Here is a 23,222-nt window from a genome sequence, read left to right on the forward strand (position 1 = left end):
GAGCCGTGATTTGACACTTCGTTTCTGCAGGGAAACACTCATGACGCATAGCAAGGCTTCATGTGATGGTCTTGGACATGCAGGGGGTTTTAGGAATTAAGTGCAGCAAACATTAAGTCCCTGTAGTCAAACAGACAAGTTTAAAGACCAAACAATGATTGAAACCATTATGGCCGAGTGACTGGACCTGACGACTACTGAAACAGTAAGTCTCTTGGGACACTCAAGCCAGCAGTAGTGAGTAGCTGCTGTAGAAGCAGGAAAAATGGTGAACTGATATGATTCTGCTTATGTTATTTATATACGTAGGCTGTCTCTCTCTACCACCAGCCTCCTATAACTGAATCACTAGCAGATGCTTCAGATGTGTGGAGCTTTGGGAGCTCTGGTACAATCAGTGCCAAATCTGAGCGGATTTTCTAAATGTGCTAATGTAAACATACAGTCACACTGCCAAGCTAATATGTGATTCCTGTTATTGTAAAGGGCTCAAATCTGTGTCTGTGTGTACCTGCAGATGTACGTAGTCATAGTCCTCCATCCATCCTTCCTCTGTGGTCTCATATGGTCTCTCCACACCTTCCTCTTCTTCTGCAGCAGTAAACTTTGGTGGGGAGGGAAGGGGCCGTGACTGAATGTTCACTTTCTCCCCTCCTTGATAGCTTCCACTTCCAGATCCTGTTGTGTGACCACTAAGCTCCCCTGGGATAGGAGGAAGAGGCATTTGCTGCTGGCGAGTGGTCTTTTTAAAGAGCAGTGAAGCGTTGCCATGGAGAAAAGAAGCAAGCTGCTTGGCATCGTCAGGGATACCTCGCGCCGTCATGATCAGTCGATCTAAGTCATCCCCTCCCGGCGGTGGTGCTGTGAGTGCTGCGTGTGACCAAGAAATAGCGTCTAAGCTCTGACTATGTCGAATCAAATTCTGGAAGATCTCCTCCATCTTCCCGACCTGGCGGCCCAGTTTGGCCTGCAGTGAGCGGTCTGTGGCCTGGGCAGCATTCGCCACGGCGCCTCGGGCAAATTCTAAGAAATCTCGGACAGTGGTACGCACCCTGTCGGCAGCCTGATGAATGGCTGGGAGGTTTCCTTCAAGATGAGCCGGGCTTCTCCAGTTGCCTGTGATGAATGACATCATGAAGGAAACACTGGACTCAACAGCTTGCTGAAGACGAGACAGACGTTCCATGGCCTGATCCATTTCCAAGACCAGGGGTTTCCCTGGAATGGAGCCAGGAGCAGGAAGCGAGGTGGTGTCGCGGACAGGAACCATATCTAATGAAGAAGCAGAGTGATTGCTCCTTGTGCTTCCTGTGCTTGAGGCAGACAGCCGCTTGAAAGACATGGACAGCTCTTCACTGGCTGACTGGGCATCACGTACAACCTGCAAAACACATTAGCGTAGCATTAGAATCAAGTCACCCATTTCCTGATTGTGTGCTAAGCTAACTGCGTTAGTTTCATCAGTAAAACAATCATGCATTGATGGTCTTATTATTTTTTTACAAGGAAACAAGACTAAATAAATAGATAAATAAAATAATACATACACGTTATTACAGAGAGAATAAAAGGAATAATAAACAGAAAATTATTTGCAAATGACTGAGGAGTAGAAAAAAAATCAACCGATCCACAGTTAAACTGACAATTACAAAATTGTGAAAACCAGCAGGCCTGCAAAGCAGCCCTTCATTAGAAACCACGAGCAATGCCAGACAGCAGAGACGCTAGCTGAACAGCAGTCACAGCTTGGATTAAACAGCAGCTTTTAATAACGGCTGGATTTACTGCCAAGAGTGGGGTGTATTATTCATTTAATCTGATGGCATCTTAAGTGTAGGCTTCATGCATGAATGTGCAGCCGTGGCACGACTTATAATGGCAGCCTTAATAAGTCCGACCTAGTCACATCACATTATAGGCATGCAACATATGACTACATGTCTTTTATACATCTTTGGGTTACTTAGCTCGCTGAAATTGTTATCAACTTGGCTCTACCACTTCACATTAATTCTAGCCTAAAATGAATAAACGATAACTGAAACACTATTTTGTGTTAAGCCTTCAATGAAGACTATGTTTTCAGGTCAGGTTAACACACTACTAATGTTTAAACTCCTGGGTTTGTACACAATGTTGAGCTTCTTGGTGAGATAAACCTGAGTTTATCATAACTGCAGCATCATACAGCAGCTGGAGCCGTTCATTTTCATTTTAAAAGTAAGACAGTTTGTGTGCGTGTGTGTGTATCGCTGCATTCACACAGCTACTTATAGGATGCAGCCTTTTGAATTATTAAAGTAGTTATTAAAATAACCACAAGTTCAACCTCATATATTATACACCACTTAACATACTGTTCAACGAAGCATGTGATTAATATCACACAAGCACCGCGGCTCTGTCTGTCACTGTTGTGGGTCTGCATGAATAAAGCTGTCGAGACCATTAACTGAAGAGCGAGCTCCTGTGTGTCTGAATAGCACAACAGCATCACACTGCCAGAGTCACAAAGCCAGCAGTGCTCTCTGCATAGCGATGACGATGATGATGATGATGATGGAACATCTTACACAAACTTGATTTCATGCGATTAAACAAGCCGGCCCTGTAGCTGTCATACCTGTGGGGGCACGTCATAGACATTCTGCTCAGCCCTCTCCCCCGTCTCCTCTCGTTCCCGGGGGAAGTCATAGACATCCTGGCCAACACGCAGTACAGCTGGGATGTCATAGATCTGCTGAGGGGCCTGACTGGCCCCACTCCTGTCCCTATGATAATGCTTATCAGTCAGGATTGGGGGCGGGACATCATACACATCCTCTGGAATTGGCGGTTCGTCATCATTGCTGCTGAGGTTGTTGTGTAAGTACGGGCCCGGAGTGATGGGGACTTGGGGCTTTAGTTTGGCAAAGTGAGGTGGCACATCATACGTCTCCTCTCTGATTGGTTGAACATCACTGACATCCTTACTCACTGATGGGGGGAAGTCATAAACCTGAAGAGACAGAGAAGTCTTGTAAAAACACTTTATCTTATAAAGATCTCATTCAGACAAGTGTCATATTTATTATTATAATGTGTGAATAAAACTGCTTTCATCTCTTCCTTGCACTGATTAGTGTTAATCACACTTTTAAACAGATTTAATTAATCAACTGTAATGGTATGTGCTACGTGGTGCATGATTTCATATAGTAATATGAACACATTTTAGGCACTTTGAGGAAAGTACTTTAAAAAATAACGAAGTGAATAATGTTTAACAAATTGCTTTCAACAAATTGCAGTTTTAAAAAAAATCTGTCGATATGATCAATAATTGAAGCGAGTCTTTAAAGTCTTCAAAATCCACAAGTTGTCTTTTGAACGTGCACAGAGCTTCTTGTGGCTCTTCTGCAGGTTTAGGCTGCCTCCATGCTTTCTGCATGTTCCTGTAATCCCAGAAACAGACATCAGGGCCTGCTTCTTCATGTATGGATTCATGTCTTAGATCAGATCAGATCAGATGGCTGACAATTTGGCCTGATCCTGGCATCCTCAGGACTAATTTTATCCACTATAAACATGGTTAAGTGGCAGACCTGAACTGCATGGCTGCAGCATTCTTGTAAGATAATAATAAGTGGTGAGAATATCGCACGATCATCATGACCCTGACATCTTACTTTTAGAGATGCAGCTCTTCAGTCAGGAGGCGGTAATTTACATTTTGTTAGCATCCATATTAGAAACAAATTAAAGATGTTTTAACAGGATGCCTTTGATTGCTACTCATGCTTGTTTGCATACTTTTTTTATTACTGTGTTTTTGGGTGCTCTGTTTTTGCTTCTTCGTTGTAAGGTTTACACAGCCACCTGCTAACAGCTGCACCCGGGCAGACAGCAACACTCTTCAAACTGTGAGCAGTCAAGCTGGAAAGTATGCAGAATGCTGTTAATCACAGCATTCTGCACACTTTCAAATGAACAGAAGAAGGTTTCTGGTACAAGTGCGCTCATGTCAGCCGCACTCCTCAAACTAATCTAGTTCCAACTAGTTCCATTGTTACCTGTGGTGCAATATGGAATAAAGGTCAGCACAGTTAAAATACAGTTTGCAGAATGTGAGTCAAAGAGCCAACAGAACACAGAAGACAACGAGTTACACTGGTGACAATTTGAGAATTTTTTTAAAAAAAGAAAAGAATTCTCTGAAACCAGTGCAGTGCCGTAAAAACATTTATAGAATCAATCACTGTTTTAGCAAAACTGAACTATTTTCACTAAGTTAGACTTCATTTGCTGATTTGCCTACTCAGTGACACACTGACGTCATTTCCTAAACAAATCGTAACTCAAAATCAGTTAGTCTTGTTGCTAGTGGGAAATCTGTGCCACTCAGTTTGACATCCATCAAAGATGAGTTGAAAAGGTTATGTTTTAAATATTACAGGTTTTATCTGTTATTTACCATATCATGTTTTAAAGGGACCACTGTTGTAAAGAGCAGAGTCTGGAGGACGACCTGTCTGAACACGCAGACAGGACTGAGCTCAGCAGAAAGTTCTGCAGCACTGACAGCCAGTCTGAGTGAAGTGCAAGCTACTTTGTTTAGTTGAATACTGCAGAAATGTACGGCACGTCTACTACAGGTTATCAAACTACCAAAATTATTTCCCTGTCGATGCAATGGGGGTACATTTCCAATGATTATGTCATATCTTATGACATGTACACACAAACACAGCATCAAACAATTACAGAAAGACAGTAAGATGGTTATATTACATGATAACTCCCAAATCGAAATCCTTACCATCTGCTGTGGGTTCTTCTCACTGCTTGCAGGGGTGTCATATATATCTTGACCACCAGAGGGACCCTTCATCACCATGGGAGGAGTGTCATACACCTAAACATTTAGAAGCGACAGACATAATTATTATATAAATAAATAGCATCATAATTACTTATAGTTGCTGCAGACTGAGCTGAGCTCATTTCAAAGCAAGAGAATGTAACTGTTTGCAGTTTGAAGCTGTGGGGTGAAGGAAGCCACTGAAAAAGTTACTCATGAGTTTGTTGAGGCAAAGAAATCCATTAATGCAAAGTCAGTCACCTCATTTCAGCCAAACAAAGAAACTTTTCTGTTACTGAAGACAAAAATGAAGAGACCCACACACAACAGCAACTAAAGACAGCTGCAGCTAAAGACCTAGCAGAGCATTTAAGCGCGGGAATTTGCTCATGTCCATCAGTTCCATCAGGAGTTTGGCCAGTTACTACTGAGTCTGTGGAAACCAAATGAATGTCCAGCCAAACCAGTGAGTAATACAACAGTAAGGAGTAAAATCTGTGCATTGGAATTTCTATATACTGACTTATAGTGTGTGTGTGTGTGTGTGTGTGTGTGTGTGTGTGTGTGTGTGTGTGTGTGTTTAATTCCATTTTAATAACCTATTTAATAACCTATTAAAGCAAAATTGAAGGACCGTGATGATTGCCTGGAAACGTGTGATAGCTTCTGTGTGATAACAACAACACACACATACAATGGGCAGCCTCACCTGTGTGCTGTATTGCTGCCGGGTGGGCGGCACATCATATATGTCTGGCTGAGCTGGAGGTTGAAGTCTGGGCGGAACGTCATATTCATCCTGGTCTGGTTTCACTGCGTCGTACACATACACCTGTCCAACACGGGTAGGAACTACCACCTGAATGCAAAAGCACAGAGGCAGGTGTGTCAGTCAAAAATGGCCGAGAGCTGTAGTTGTATGACAAACATTAATCTGATAACACAGCCAGAGATAATTTATATTCAGTTCAGACCATGAAAATCTTTAAATGCATATAACAAAAATATTTCAGCACAAACAAAGATCAACCCCTTATCTGTTTGCTGCTTCTTTACACTGAATGAACAGACACTAAAGGGTGCTCAGTCTCATCAAAACATGCTGCCGACACACAGATGCACATGGGGCAATAAAAACAGTGCAATGGCTCAGTCATAGTTGTCGTGGGAACCGGAGTGCCCCATTGTTTGCCTGTTTAAACTGTGTATTATGTGGTTTGACTACAGAGTCAACCAGCCAGGCTGGGAAACCACAACAGCTGTTCAATATAGCACAGCAAAAGCACCGTTCTGCTGTCCTTTCATCCTTCCCTCCTCCATTCGTTCCTCTTTATTTCCACAACATTTCCATGTGCTGGATATATCAGAACAAACCGAGCCCCACACATACCGCCTGAATAAAGTGGCACAATTAAAACATCAGCATTGAACCAAAAAATGTCATTTGCTCCACTATAAACACTCAAGAACAGCAGTAGCAGACTCAAGGTTAGAGAACACTGACTTTGAGTAACAAACACTGCTACAAACCTAATTTGAAACCTGTTGAGACCCTGTGTGAAATCTATAAAAGCAGCATCAGCTAATCCCAAAATCCAATATTTTATTCACAACAGAGTATAGAAAACATACCAAATATTTAAACTACAACATTTTATATTTCATGAAAAATATTAGCTGAATTGAATTGATGGCAGCAGAATGTCAAAAAAAGTTGGGATGGAGGCAACAAAAGGCTGCAAAGGTAGTTGGCACTAAAAAGAAGCAGCTGGAGGGAAATTTTGCAACTAATTAGGCTAACTAGCAAGACGTCAGTAACATGAAAGAATATCTTAGACATGCAAAGTTCCTCAGAAATAAATTTGGGCAGATGTTCACCAATCTGCAAAAAACTGCATCTATAAATTGTAAAACAGTTTCAGAATAATGTTCCTCACAGTGACTATCTCATCGTCTACAATACATAACATCATCAAACGATTCCAGGAATCTGGACAAATCTCTGTGTGCAAGGGAAAAAAGGTCAAAAATCAATACCGGATGCTATGATTTTGTGCCCTCAGACAGCAGTGCATTAAAAACAAGCATGATTCTGTTACTGAAATCAGTGCATGGGCTCAGGAACACTTCCAGAAATCATAGCCTGTGAACACAGTTCACTGTGCCATCCACAAAAGCAGACGAAGAAGCCATTTTTGAACACGAATCAGACACCCTGCTGTTTCCTTAAGTCGACTTAAGGTGCTTGTTAACAATAGGACAACATTCCTCTCCCAAAAGTCTCACAGATATTTATAGTTCTGTATTGGTTATATTCAGATTCTATGCCAACTTCTGTTGACATTTTGTTTAGTTGTTTGGAGTTTCTTCTTTGTGTTTCATCCCTGTGAGCTTTCTGGAGAGTTGGATTATTTACTTTGTTTTCTATCCTTGACATTCATATCTTAGACCAGAGCAGGAAATCTAAATAAAGGTTACTGGGTCCTTTGTTTGAGTCCACTCCCTGTGGAACCTTGACAGTAAAACTGATGCTTTACACTTGTAAAGGATGTTTCCTTATGTAGTTAACAGGAGTAAACCTAACAGCAGATCTACCCTGCACCAACAGAGGTCGGCAGCTTCCCCTAAACATACTCCTGAACAATAGTTATATACTGCATGTTGCCAGGTTTCCTTCATATTGTTCAGTGGCTACTTTCAGATGTACTGTCCTAAAACCCTCATGGACACCTAAATCACTGTCCCCATCATCACAGATCACACTGACCAACAATAAAATGCCTTTGCACAAATTCAGCTATGATGACTCACTGAAGGGGAATTCTTTTGCATGCCTAAATGGACATAAACTCATAGGGGGCAATGTGTGATACAAGCTAGGCTTTTGTGCCATGTAGATGATTCATCCCAGAAATCATTGTTCAACTGATGACCTTTGCTCGAGCAATGCCCCTCCCTCCTCTTCTCCTTCTTTCCCTTTTCTCTCTTTCCTGCTCTTTGCTTTATGCTGAAGAGCAAAGACTGCATAAAAAGAAACCAGTGTGTTGCTAGAAGGAAAAGCAGACTGAAATCTTGGTATCTGCATCAAATACAGGGCAATTTTAACTGTTCAAATCAAAAATGTTCAAATCTATATGACCACTTATTTTGCAGAATCTAAAAAGATGTAGTGGATAAAACAGGGCAAGGTCCAGATGGAAGTCTGTGTGGTCTGTTTGAGCTAGTGGACATGTTCAGCTGCTCCACACTGTAATCTGTCCTGGCCTCTCACCATGTTCTCCATTGTGTTACTGTGTGTCTCAGAAAAGAGATTCACAATAAAATATGCAAAAAAATATCCCAGAACTCTGCTCATTAAATAGTATATATATCTGACACTTGTCTCAGATATTTGTGTTACATTGTCTTAAATTGTTGGATGGAGTAGTTATGACATCATTTCTGGTACATTTTTTTAAATATTATTTGATGCCACATTAATGCGCCACATGTCAGCCACTAAGGCCTGAAGAGCAGATTTTTTTTTTTTTATCAAGAATGTCGCTGCACATTTGTCTTGTTGAACACCTTGGTAATAAAGAGACACCCTTTTATAGGCCTTCAGTTGGGACTGAACCAGCTGATATTAATTTGCACTAAATGGCAGGTTTGTTTCCTAATTACTGATGGATTTCAGTGGGTGACATGACTTTCTCTGCTTTGTTGCACCTTTGTTTCCTCAATACATTTTCCCTGTGTCATTGCTCATTATAACACATAACTCAGTTTAAAGACATCTGTAGTTTGATCTCTCTGCATGTGTGGATTTGTGGATTGGATGGGCTGTTACCGACAAATTTTGAGCACCTTTAGAAATACACAACAGTCTCCAGCAGTTCCAAGTATAAGGAATTTTCTTTTTCTTTTTGTTTTAAATAAGGTTATATTGTCACCTTTGCTGGTGACACTATTGGGGATTTATTCAAAACTGAAGGCACACTGAACCAACATGGCCACCACAGCATCCTGCAGCAACATGCCATGAGCTAAACCCAGTTGAGATGTTTGGGATGAGATGGACTGCAGAGTGAAGGCAAAGGGACCAACAAGTGCTCAGCGTCTCTGGAAACTCCTTCAAGACTGGAGTACAACACAGGACTCATAGCCCTTGCTTATACCAGCTCAGTATTGGTCTAATTCTAATAGTTTCAGTCTATTACGTCTGAAGTGTCTAACACTCTTAAGTCATATCCTGGGTCTGTGTGTACAAAGAGATTCAGAGGGAGAGAACAGGAAAGAACTGATAGCCTTGATCCAGGATATACTTAGATTTCCACTTCCTGCCTCCACACATATTAATCATAGTATAGCCATACTTTTCGTGTCCATAAAGAAGGGGATCGCTGTGTCCATACTCTTCTGTCTTTGCCCATATACCTATTAACAATTTATAAAGTTTGAATGTTTTTGTACTTTATAGTCAGTCTCTATTTCTGCTGTAATTTTATTTATATTACAAAGCCAAATGTGTGCATTATATTAAAATTTCAGCTATAAGTGAATGTGTCATTCCAAAACTTTGGATAGTAATGCACCGCTCATAACATGGCTCTGGGGTTTGCTCACATTCAAAGCTTTACTCTCACAAAATCCTAATTTTGAGAGCTGGTTTTGTACATTTTGTACATAAATCTACAGCATCGAGTTGTTATAGGAGCTCAGTCTGCTTTCACACACACTAGAAAATAAGACTTCTAAAGTCTCAGCTGCCTTCACAACATAAAAGGGAAACAAAGCACGAAGTGACAAAGATTTATTGATCCAAACATATCCCACTTGAAGCTTACAGCACACTGAAATGTAAGTAAGACCAAAGTTTAAGAGCTAGTTGAAAAATTGGAAATGATCACCAAAGTGTAAGACAATTTTATTTCCCATATAAATATGACATTATTTATATAATGGCATATGTATCTTTCACAAATGAATCTGGTTAATTGTGTGGTAGATAATATTAATATATTATTATGCCTTGCTTCTGTTATTAAAGCCTACACAAACTTTAATTAGGTACACCTATTTGAAACACTTGACTTCACTGATATTTAAGGTCATTTATATTAACTTGATATTAACTTGCTGGGTGGATCATGGATTGTCTGACCTTGTTCTGAAAGATCATATCAAGTTGTTGGGTCCTAGACTGCTGTTTGTGAGGATTTTCTATGACTGTGTATTCATGAAGAAAAGTACTGAACTCTTAGTAGGACACTAAGAACACAGTACAACATTTCCCTGAACTGAACAAAGAGCTTTTTTTTAAATGCAGTTTAGTCCTGCATATTCATTAATTATAAAGCAGTTACAGACAGGCACAGGACCACAGATGAATCCATGTGTTAAAAAGCAGGGGAGCAGCTGGACCTTTGCACGCATGCATGCATGCACACTGTCCTGGGTGCTCCCCAGAGTAGACAAACAGTAGCCTGTCATTTGCTGGTGCGGTAAAATGCACAGTCATCCAACCACAATATCTGAGCTGCATTATTAATAATCATTTTATTTCATTGCTTCTCCACACACTGAGTGAGTCTTAATTTTTTGAGGTACTAGATAAAAGTGTAACAATGATATGATGATTCCACACGGCTTCAAAAATGTTGAGCTGCGGACTCTGGGGAGGCCAATCCATGACTGATAGAATTTCATTGCGTGTGTTTTTTTGTTTTTTTCCCCCAAATGATTTTACTGCATTGTCAGTGTGGTTGGGATCATTGTCATGCTGAAAATTAAAGCTGCTGCCCATCAGATTCTTTTCAGATGGTTCTTCGTGTTGCATAAAAATGCACTTTTCTGTTTTCATAATTCCATCAAATTTGACAAGATGTCCCACACCACTCGCTAAAAGGGCAGCACAAAACCGGGACAGATCCTCCACCACGTTTCACTCATGGTTGGACTGCTGACGACCTCCTATGATTGTGACTATGATTTGAAACATTCATTTCTAATCGAATCTAATTTCTAATCTGGATTCATCACTTCATTTCCTGTTCCCAGTGATTGAAGACTAGTTCTTGAGTAATTTGGAATACTTTTGCCTTTTCTTGTGTCTGGATTTTTCCTGCTTCTTAAGAACACGACTTTCAGATACTGTTTGTCTGCTGTAAAAAGTTTTTTAGGTCTGAAACTTCTTATTTTGTTCTTCACTCTTCTAGTTTTGTCAAAATGTTAAAGCAAACACTACAAACCATACCTTTGGTGTTTTTTTGTAGATTCAACTAAAGAAATGGAACCAAATTACAACTTTTTACTGCTAACAACAAAGAGCCTAAAGCTAGAATTTAAATTGGCTGTTGGTTGTCTGTAGCAGCAACACTGGTTCATCCCTTGAGGTGAGATGAGTTGCCTTTTTTTGCTTAGGTGATTCATAGGTCACTGTTAACAATAAGCCACAATTAAAATGAGTGAAAAAAGCAGCAAATGTCCAAAGAAAAACTTTGAAAGACCTTAAGATCTCAATTCTGTGACAACACGTGTTCCTGTGCATCAGGTACAAAACACTACACACACAGGTTTTCCTCCTATCACATCAGAATAAAGACAACATTCATGCTAGTTTAGAATATAAACCTAGATTTCTCATTTGAAGTTTCATTTGACTACTTGAGTCCATCTGCAGTTTCACTATAGGCCTCCAACTTGGACTGAAAAAAATACAAAAATAATTATGAGTTGCAGTGCAATGACCTGATAACTATAGCAAAAACATTCAAAAAGCGTCAGCTGCTCTGCTCACTCATAGTGTATTCAGGTTTTCAGGCCACAGCCTCAGTCACCAGATTTGACTCTGTGCAACTTCCTAACCACCTAACTGCAATTCAAGTTGATGAGTTGCTGTTTTGACAAACTTGAGGAGACGCAGACGATTTTGCCAGTCAGTAGTGTCACTGCATCACCGTTACACATCATAGGTGTAAATTATATTCTCATTCAGTTTACTAAATTGGTCTGATCAGCCCAAGCATACTAAACGACCTCCACTAAACAGTCAGATGGACCACACAGTTAGCAAACCTTATTGCAGAGCACAGAAGAAGAAGAAGAATCTTCTTGGTTTGGCACAAATGTAGGCACACCTGTACAGGCAGTGTCGACAGCAGAATCTTTAACTGTTTGTGGTTCATATAAAACATGCAGAACTCAAGTCAGTGATATTTAATGTCCTTGTCTAATGATGAGCTTCCTTTCTTTGTATATTAACTTATTTGTCCATCCTTACCTTGCCAAGTGGCTTGTTGCTGCTATCCCAGTTCCTCCTATCCAGGGAGGGAGGCACCTGATACACATCCTGGCCGGCTGGAGCTGTTGCCTGACCTGGTGCTGGACCTACAGAAGGTGGCACCTGATAGATCTCTTTACCAGGCTGTCTCTGACCTTGAGCTGAGGCCTTGCTGGGTGGTCCTGGCTGGGCTTGTGTAGAAGTTCCACTTGGACCGGAGGGAACTTGGTACACACTTTGGAGGCTTGGTTTGGGACTGTGTGAGGGGGGCATCATGTAGACAGAGTCAGGGTTGGGTTGTGCAGGGCTAGGGGTGGAGTAGGCTGAGTGCATGGATGTGTACTGAGTAGAAGGGAGGGTCTTGTTTGCAAACCCGGAGGAAGACATTGAGGCAATGGATGACAGGGGAGGTGTCGGTTTGGGATATGCACTCGGAGGGTGGAGGGGTCTCTGGACTTGCGAGGTGGGACAGGAAACAGCTGGATCTGGTGTGGAAGGGATGGCCTGCTGCTGTTTACTGTCGTACATGCCAACCAGGATCTTGAGACGGTTGCCAGGGACAATGCCTTGGCGGCCGTGGAGTGAGCAGAGCCACCAGCCATCCAATCCCTGTGTGTCACGCTCCAAGACTGTCATAATGTCGCCCTTGCGGAAAGAGAGCTCATCCGGAGACTCTGCCACATTGTCATACAACGCCTTGGCCAAAATGTTCTGGAGAAAAGGGAAACATAAAATAAAGTCTACTTTAGATACAGCAATGGGAAAATCTATTGTTCTGAAAGCAGGACTGTAAGATATTTATATCCCTGATGTTGGTAACATCAGGGATATAAAACACAGAAGTGTCTATTGAAAGTCTATGTTCTTCACAGTTACAGTGTTTCAGGGATGTGTGCACCGTCTCCTCATCAGTTTCATTCATGTTATTTAGCACCTGTTCAGGTAGTTCACATAAACAGCACAGTCATAATTTCAATTCAGCAAATACATGTAAACCTAATAACACCTAAAAACAGTTCTAAGAGTTGGTTTAGCAGTAACAAGTGGAGCAGAGCCATAAATTTTAAGGGATTTTTAACTATTGATGCAAAAAAGGTTTATTCTATTTAACAATGTTTTGTTTTGGTATATAGATCAGACAGTTCTACAACTGATGTGCTATGGCTAGTTCACCATACAGCACTTAGCCATACTGTAATTTGTTTTGCATGTGGTTTACCATGAAGCCAGTGAGGCCAAAGGAAGTGGAAGTATTGTTACTCTTAGATCAGAAATAAAATCCGTTGTTTAATCAGGACAAACCCACGGAAAGCCATAAACCACCTTAATAGCTTCTGTGGACCCAACCTGCAGTTGGGATTTTAAAGGCAGATTTCGCAATATTTAGTGAACCAAATCAACTTCACATATATGCTGGGTATAGGTATGAGAAGTTGTGCTTACCCAATTAAATTAAAGAAAAATAATGGAAAAAAAGGCAAAGAAACACAAGTACCACTCCTAACTTCTAAGTGTGTGAGCAGCCTGCCTGTAAAGTCTCCCACTGCACACACTTGATCAGAGACGCAGACATACAGATGTCACTGCGTGTCTTCAACTATGAACTCACAGCAAAGCAAGTGGTAAAGCATAAACAACAGCCCAGCAACAATAATAATAAAAATAAGAATAAAGTAATCATCCGAGAGTGGACCTTGACTTTAATAAATGATTATATCTGAGTAGTTTACATTTTTTTAAGCTTCCAATTATACATTTCAAAATCCATTTTGACTGAATGCTACTAACACGGCAATACAGACACACACACACAACAGACACACACACACAACTGTGAGAACAGTCCGTGTGCAAACAGAAACACCTCCCCCTTCGAAACCAATGTTTGTCGTTCACTCCGACGTCGACCCGCTCCTCCTCCCTCTGTCTGAGTCCCACCCCAGCTATCATACACTGAAACAACCTGTGCTGGCTGAAGGCCAACCACACACACACACACACACACACACACACACACACACACACACACACACACACACACAGTCCACCCTGACCACATAACAGTGTGTGTTTAAATGAGGCCATGTCGCTGGCAGTCGGATTTATGGTTGGACTTTCCTTCTCCTGCATTGGACGTGTACTCAGTGCCTTAGATGAGGCTCTTAACAACAGAGAAACACACTTGACACACTTGAAATCTAATGATTTTTTTTTCTCTTTTCAATATATTTTACTGGTGGATTTAATTATTAGTACTTATCCAGTTCTGGGATATGTGGGAGCCTATCCCAGTTGTCATATAATGGGAGGCAGGCTACATCATGCACTGGTCACCAGTCTGTTGCAGCTCCTGCACTGCAGGCATCGATCCTCTACCTCCTGCTCTGCTGTCGTGCTTAATATTTTATTACATTTTGTGCCGGTTTATCATCGGCTTGCCGATCACCCGTGAAGGACTTTAAACTGCACTAACCTACATGACTGCTGTGATACAAAGACGATTAACTGTTTTATTAACCCGCTCTTTCCTCAAAGATATTATGACATTATTTGTGTTCTTATTTCAAACTGCCCCCTCACTGTTGCTCCTTGACGTGGCTGTTGGAGGTTCACTTTAAAGAATGATGCACTCTGATTAACTGAACAGCTTAACTGTGTGACACTGGATAGTCTCAGGTTCAATTGTCACAACTCTGATAGAGCAGGACTCTTGTGATATTATGTTCAATTTGCCGAATTTAACAGTTCAATACTTCAAGAGAGCTTGTTGACCACAGTTATTTTATTCATTGGAGAAGTGATGTCCTGTATGTTTTAAGGCATTCTCATCTTTGATTCACTGTACAGTGTTTGTATTTATAAGACTGGGGGTGTGCGTGACTTTGCATTTAAGCTGATGATGCTAAGATTCATTCACTGAATTCACTGTGTCACCATTAAACTTGTAACTCAGCTTGGCCACAGCTCTGCCCCACAGTACCACCTGATCAGTCCTTTGTTCTTAAATCATTTTATTCTCAACAATTACTAAGATTTGAATATTTCATTCATTGAGATCCAGTCTTAAGTGATTTCTCTTCTGTGTGATGCTTTAGGTATGGATCATCCAGACCACCAGCAGTACATTCCTACTTTTTAAGAATGTACAAGGATTGATAACTTGGCCACTAGCTACTAGTTTTTCAGTCGCCGCTTGCATCGAGATCAAAACTTCGAATCAACTCCAGATCATTCATCTGCTTAATCTGTCATGTTACAAACAGGCCTCACCTGGTCATGAAACTGCAGGTCAATGAAAGTAGGCACTACGTATAAAAATGTTTCTAACTCCCAAAATTGAATGAAAAACTTTGTTAAACCACTTGAATTAAAGACAAAACTCTGCATGTTAATGACATCATGATTGCTTGATTTCAAATCCAGTGTGTTTTGTTTATAAACTAAGCTAAGCTAAGCTCAGATAAGCTAAGCTCAGATAAGATAGCCTCTATTAGTCTCAGAGATGGGAAATTCACATAGAGATAAAATTACAAAAATTGTGTCATTGTCCCCAATACTTGTCAACCTAACTGTTTTGTACACAGAGAGGGGAAATGGAATATACGAGTCCGTTGTCTTCTACGCCCCAAAATGGAAACCATTATACCATCATGGTTTCCATTTTGCATTTTGCACAGACGACTGGGAGATAAACCTGTATGCACAACAGTAACGCAACAGTGCGTCGCCCAGCAGCAATGACACGCCTCAAGTATTCTGAATGCTGCCGGCTTAGCTTGATCAGGAGGGGTAACCACCAGGTCTTTGCAAAAAACAGAAAAAGGGTGAAGCACTCAAACACTGGCCGGAGTGAAGCATGGTCAGAGTGAAGAGAACTACCTTCTGACAGTTACACTTTAGTGCTTAATTACATTTTGTAAAGCCTCGAACACCCTTGTCTGCTAATAACTGTGAGAAAGCTATCAAGTAGACAGTTGTACATGCACTCTGCAGGGCAGTCTGTGAGTGTGGAGAAATAAGAACACAGTGGGAACTAATCACATTATCCAGACAGCAGGGGATAAAGCCCAGCAGCAAAATGTCAACAATGTCCAGCTAACTGAGAAAAAACTCTCAAACCCTTTTCTGACTCAGGATAGGTGAGAGCTAGGTGAAGTAATGTCATTATTTTTGTTTTGTTTTTGCTTACGTATGTGAAAGTTAAAGTTACAACATTGGCTCTCTATTAATAGAATAGAATATAGAATAAAATAGCCCTTTATTGTCCTTGTACATGTAAATAATGGGTGCTCCACGCCAACTGTGCAGGAGTAAAAGAAAAACATATACATATATATAGTATGAGCATAAAATGTAAACAGTATAGAGATATATGTTTGCTACATGTTTGCTATTTGCCAGGAATAAATAGCAAACAGAAGAGATATATATCAGTCTAGAGGAATATATATTGAAATGCATGAGTACAATCTACATGAGAACTTTCAGTCTATTGGCCAGATGTGTGTTTAGCAAAATCAACAACAACATCAAGTAAATATAGGAGAGCGTGCTTTGTTCTGCACTAGTGATACAGACCATTTACCATTTAGTGACACAGAGAATTTAGCCCTAACATCTGTATTTGTCTGGGCAGCTCAAGTTCTATAAAGCAGATCAGTTGTTCTTGTTTGTGTACTCTGGATCACTACACATGCCATATTCACATCTGCACAAACCAACCACACCAAGAGCTTGATTTAATTGCACTACACAGTGTGCCCTTACTCCCTCACAGTACTGCGCTCAGAGCTATGCGCCCTCCCCCTCAGTCATTACGTGGTAGTTCTAACCATTGCATCCAAGTTAAGACTTGCTTCTTTTTCTGTGTTAACACACAAACAGCTATAAATCGTTAGCTTCAAATCTTAGTAAATAGTATGTTTGATTTGAATCTTCATCTCCCCAAAGAAAAATGGCTACAGATACATTTGTACTGAGAACAGCCACAAAAACAAACACTCATGCCTTTTCATTGCTACGTTTTCATGTGTCTTTTTAAGTAATGGCTCCTCTGACACACACACACACACACACACACACACACACACACACACACACACACACACACACACACACAGTATGTACAAAACAAAAAACACAAGACCTGACCTGTCCTCGACACACACAAAAGAGCAGTTCCAGAAAGGCACGAACTCTACGTGGTAATCTGAGAGATGAGATTAGAAATATAGTATGTTAGTTATGATGTTTAAGATTAGGCTCAGAGGCTAGGAAACCTATGTGTCCCCACAGAGACAGAAAGCAGACGGCTGAAAATCCACTTTTCTTTGTATTCGGTCAGACTGAATGTATTAAATTGGCATATTTAAGGGCACACCCCAGAAATCGAAGGATTTACAGAGGACTTCCCAAAAATGTAACTAACATTTAGTTAGTTTCTAGAGACCATTTATTAGCATGAGTCTTTCTTTTGTTTCTTTTGTGTTTTTGTGTGCCTTTGTTTTGTGTTTGTATGTGCGTGTGTAAAGATGGTGATAAAACATTTGCAAGTTTGTCTCTGTACATGACTCCACCTGACAGAAGAGAATAGGAGCGGGAATGTTATTTGGATTTTACCCTTCAGTGTGTTTTGGTTTCATTTCAAATTTGATTGTAGTGTTTGTTTGTTTGTAGTGATTTAAATGTGAACATGCACAAGGATAGCACTTAATGGAAATACAAATTTGGGTATTTTTAGAATTAAGTTCTTCAATAAATTGCTGAATAACATTTTGTCCCATTGGCAGGTCAGCTGGTTAAAGGGATTCATTTTGGATTAGTCTGACAATAATGATTAGATGCTTTTCAGGAATTGTTTCTTAGCTTTGTTGATCATCTTGTGCTTTCCACATGTACAAGGGTTAACAGAGCCAGGTGTTTATGTAGATTCTTAAAAAGAATAAGATTGCTTTTCTCACTCTTATAGCAAATCAGCTTCAGTTATCACTGCTTCATTTGACATGAAATAAGAAGAAAACTGGCCTCACACAGCCATAAAACTGCTTGTCAGGCAAGTCCAGTTAATTTAGAGCCACTGTGTATGTAACTAGCTTCAGTTCCTGAGTAGTGAATGAAAACATTTTGTCAAACCATTCGGATTACAGTTGAAAGTCTGCACTTCAGTCACATATTGACTAACTGCAAATCCACCGTGTGGGTGTACAGGGGCAAAACTACAAAAACTGTCTGTGTCAAACAAATCGCAGACCCAACTCTATCAGCCCTTGATCTTTCACCTTGAATGCTAAGTACTTCTATAGCCGACTCTTACTTTGACTCTTTTCTTATCAACAGGTCAGAGCAGAGCTTCCATGACAGCTACATTAGCTTTTTGGGTGCTTGTTATGCTTAAGGATGAACTGGAACATTTGTGGGCATGCGGTTCCAGAAGAACTGCAGCCTTGGCAAATAAATTACCTACAGTACTATTCATCCGTCTATTTTCACCCATTTATCGAATTCATGGTTATTCATGGTCGCAGGAAGGCTGGAGTCAGTCCAATCGGCCATAAGGTGAGAGTGGGGACATGGACACAGGGAGAACATGCAAACTCCACACAGAAAGGTTCAGGCAGATTGTGGATTCGAAACCTGAGGCTCAGCAAGGCGAGTTAACCTTCCTGTTTTCTCCCCAGAAACCCTCAGTTTCTCTTCAGCACAGGCTGACAAAAAGTCTGAGCTGAGTTGAGTGAAACATTCCATTTGACCTTAACTAGTAAATATTTCATTTATTTATTACCAATTAAAATTTAACCATCAGAGAAAAAATTACTCATAACCATCTCACAGACATACCATTATGTACAACTACCTTCAATTTTTCCACAACACGGGCCTTCAAGCTGGCAGTAGTTCAACAGTTACTTAAAAAGCCATCACTTGACCCAGCTGTCTTAGCTAATTATAGGCCAATCTCCAACCTTTCTGTCATCTCAACAATCCTTGAAAGAATAGTTGTCAAACAGCTAACTGATCATCTGCAGAGGAATGGTTTATTTGAAGAGTTTCAGTCAGGTTTCAGAGCTCATCACAGCACAGAAACAGCTTTAGTGAAGGTTACAAATGATCTTCTTATGGCCTCTGACAGTGGACTCATCTCTGTGCTTGTCCTGCTAGACCTCAGTGCAGCGTTCGATACTGTCGACCACATATTTTATCACAGCGTGCTGTAAGTATTAAAGCTACTGCACTGCAATGGATTGAATCCTATCTAACAGACTCCAATTTGTTTGTGCAAATGGAGAGTCCTCTTCACACATGAAGTTTAATTATGGAGTTCTACAGGGTTCAGTGCTAGGACTGATTCTGTTTAGGCATAGCATACATTTTCACTGTTGTAAAGATGACCCACTGCATATGTCCATGAAGCCAGATAACACTCAGCAATTAGTTGAACTGCAGGGATGTTTTAAAGACACAAAGACCTGGATGGCCTCTAACTTTCTGCTTCTAAATTCAAGTATAATTGAGGTTATTGTACTCGGCCCTGAAAATCTTAGAAACATGGTATCTAACCAGATTCTTACTCTGGATGGCATAACCTTCGCCTCCAGTAACACTGTGAGGAAAACTGGGAGTCGTCCTTGACAGGGATATGTCCTTAAATATGCATATTAAACAAATATGTAGAACTGCTTTTTTCCATTTGTGTAACATCTCTAAAATTAAAAACATCCTGTCTCAGAGTGATACTGAAAAACCAGTTCATGCATTTATTACTTCTAGACTGGACTCCTGTAATTCATCATCCTAAAAACTCCCTGAAAAGCCTTCAGTTGATCTAAAATCCTGCAGCAAGAGTCCTGACAGGGACTAGAAAGAGAGAGCAGATTTCTCCTATATTGTCTTCTCTTCATTGACTCCCTTACTTAAAGTTAAGGGACAAGACTCTCCTTTTTGATAAAGCATATAGTTAGAGCTGGATTAGGTGATCCTGAATCCTCCCATAGTTAAGCTGCAATAGACTTAGGCTGCTGGGAGCTTCCAATGTTGCACTGAGTGTTTCTCATTTTCTCACCCCTTTTCACTCACCGTGTGTTTAAACATTTAACTGTTAGTTATTACTCACTGGCTCTCTTCGACAGCACGTATTTTGTCTCCCTCACCTCACCCCCTCCCTGAGCCTGACTCGGCTGGAGGTTTCTTCCGGTTGAAGGGGATTTTTTTCCTTCCCACTGCCACCAAAGTGCTCCTCTGTATTATTGTAATAATAAGTACTGAGGCAACTGCTGTTGTGATTTGGCGCTATAAAAAGGAAACTGAATTGAACTGTACCTTGTTTAGTCGTGGTTGTCATTTTCTATCTTTCTACTCCCTTTCTGTCTTTCTGTTTGCCCTCACAGCCCAGGTGCTCACAGGCGGCTGCCCCTCCTCCCCTCCTCCCCTGAACTTTTTTAAATCTCAAAGAAATGACACAGGCATGTATGTGGTAAGGAAATGACAGTGTGGTCCTGCAATGCATGAGGGTCATGGAAGGACGATCTACTGTATCTAACGATACACAGTTAGTGGAACTATGCAAATTCCACTAACTGTGTTTTGACTTTGGTGAGTTTTGTGTGTGGTTCTATAGCCAAAGCACATTTGGGATTTTTTTGTTTGTTTGTTTGTTTTTTGTGTATATGCCTGTTATCGGTGAAGCAAGCAAGAACCTGCCAACAAACTGTCCTTACACCCCCCTGTCCCCGCCCCCGACACAAACTCATGCACACAGAGTCCCACTTAAGACAGCATTCCACAGCCTCCACATACAAACACACAACTCCTCTGTTACCTCACATTCCCGCGGCACAGCAGCCACACTGCATTTCATCCTGAAGTTGACAAAGCAACAAAAAACAGCAGAGCAATCCTATTTTCCTTTCTTTGACCGTTTCTCTCTTCTCCCACACGGCTTCCTCTTGCTGTCCCTCTTTCTGCCCGTCTATCTCTCGCTCCAAACATCTGCTTCTTTCCTTCCTCTCTTCCACCGTCAGTCTGGCCTTCCCTCCCCCATTCCTTCTTTCCTGTCTTGGCATGTCAAACTATTATTGAGAAATAGTTGTGCGTACACGGCTGATTTGTACCAGCAGAAAAAAATACCCCACCAGCCAGCTGAACATCTAGATGAAGCTGGAAAGTGTGTCTTGCAGGGCAGTGATGTTTACAACGTGTGCACAGCCCCAAAACAAAAGGAAAAGGCTCTATATTTGAGTCATCTGCCATAAAGCTGTGAATTACTCCTCTTGCAGTAATGTGTTAAACTGTATATTATTTCATTTTAGTGAGGAGCCGTAGTGTTCGATGCGCCAAATATGTTTTTTGGAGTAAACGCCGAGTTCTCTTATATTTGACATGGAACCGGCTGTGCTTATCACTAAACACTAAAGATTAAAGAATCTGAAAAGAAGGATGCTTAAAAAAAAGGATACTGCGTAAAAAGGAACTCTCCACTGATTTTATGCACTGAGATCAATTAACCCTGTGAAAACAGGAGCATGATGTTTTTAGTGTTTCTGGGAGACCTCTGTTAAGCCTCACAGTCATCCGTGTCATGTAAATGACATTTTTGGGAAGTCCTCAGTAAAACTTTTGATTTCTGGGGTGTGCCCTTAACCCTTGTGTGGTGTTCGTATTTTTGTTACTCAGCCAGTGTTCATGGGTCTGGTGGACCCGCTAGAGTTTTGGCTTTCCAAATTAACACTATCAAACAATTTTATGTTAAATTACTCAACAGATGTTTACTTCATCCCAATTACAAGACATATGAACAGCAAACATGGTTAATTTTTTCCCTTTACCTTTGTTGGATCACATTTATGAATTAATGTGCTTCTCGTTTTTCTTTTATATAAAATGTTATAAATAAATCAGTTATAATCAAGTGGAGTGAGTGGAAAGACACAACACATTTACACGTGAAAAAATAATTAATTGTTTAATTTTTCTTTTGAAAAAAACTGAACACGGGTCTCACAGACCCGAACACCATACAAGGGTTAAATATGCCAATTTAATAATCTATTCAGTCTGAGTACAACCAAAGGTGGATTTCCAAGCAGCCCCGGCTGCTTTCTAGAGCAGGCTTCTGCTTTAGCAAGTGAAGAATGTCTGCCTTCAGGCTATGACTAACAACAGAAACAACAGCAGTGATTTCGTAGCCTGGAGAACAGGACAGGCTCACACAGGTGTGGCCAGATATTGCTTAACCTGATGACAGATGATCTTGGTAGGAACTTTTAAATAGCTGGCAGACTATTCATAACAGATAGCTGGTTGGCTGAAAACAGCTCCTCTTTGTACACAACAGTGAGAAACAGAGGTTGCAAGAATCTGAAAGTCAGAAGTCACGTGGAGTGTGTTACTACTGAAGAGATTTAACTGAACTAAAGTTCATACCAGTAGCGTTCTTGATGTTTGTGTTTTAAAAAAATCAGGTAAATTCTTAATTCTGTCTATAGAAGAGAGTAAGTTGTAAGTGTGACTTAGTCTATGATTTGTTAAGAATATACAATAGAGGAATGTGTGTGTGTACACACTGCATTTCATCACTCAAGACATCGCAGTAATGGAGTAAATTGGAATATCATCTTAAAAAACTGAAATTTAAGAAAAAAGAAAAACTCTCCCCAGAAATGCCACAGAAACATCAACCAAAAGTATTTGGTTTAAAATACTAATTTCACAACCACAGGATCTAACTGGAAATTTATGCAATCCCTTTCATCCATGTGCACAGCAGGATTTACCAAAAATTATATCTCGACTTCTATTTTGACTGTTTGAAGGCGGTGAACTTTTCTAAGAAGCAACAGATATAGTAAAGGAGTGCAAGTACAAATGGTTACAGCGCCGTGCTGACGTCACAGTTTAATCACTCACATATGTTATGGAAGACTCTGCACCCAGCAGCAGATTCAAAACATTCAGTAATTCATAGCTTGTTGACTGTCCTCTAACTGCTCTCTACTGTAAAGTGAAACCAAGGGTAGACATGCAGGTATATATTAACTCAACATAAAAAAAGCACTTTCTTCTCCAACCGAGAAAATAAAGTTAATCAGTAAGTGCAAAAAACTGTGGTCAAATGGCCAATCG

The 23,222-nt window shown here is 40.6% G+C and overlaps 1 protein-coding gene across 4 annotated transcripts in view; it reads right to left on the reverse strand.

Annotated features, from left to right (window-relative positions):
• bcar1 (BCAR1 scaffold protein, Cas family member) overlaps positions 1-23,222 on the reverse strand; it is a 47,775-nt gene that overhangs the window by 5,090 nt on the left and 19,463 nt on the right. For 2 of the 4 annotated variants that reach the window (XM_004556249.5, XM_004556250.6), the window contains exons 2-6: positions 12,105-12,815; positions 5,553-5,702; positions 4,802-4,897; positions 2,627-3,001; positions 512-1,381 (exon numbers count right to left, since the gene is read on the reverse strand). In XM_004556249.5, the coding sequence (XP_004556306.1) occupies positions 512-1,381; positions 2,627-3,001; positions 4,802-4,897; positions 5,553-5,702; positions 12,105-12,815 (2,202 nt within the window). Of the gene's footprint in view, positions 1-511; positions 1,382-2,626; positions 3,002-4,801; positions 4,898-5,552; positions 5,703-12,104; positions 12,816-20,919; positions 21,079-23,222 lie in introns of those variants that run through there. The other 2 variants (XM_076886159.1, XM_004556248.4) reach the window with 2 other exon arrangements.

The sequence above is a fragment of the Maylandia zebra genome, linkage group LG7 (genome assembly GCF_041146795.1).
Source record: "Maylandia zebra isolate NMK-2024a linkage group LG7, Mzebra_GT3a, whole genome shotgun sequence".
Lineage (NCBI taxonomy): Eukaryota > Metazoa > Chordata > Actinopteri > Cichliformes > Cichlidae > Maylandia > Maylandia zebra.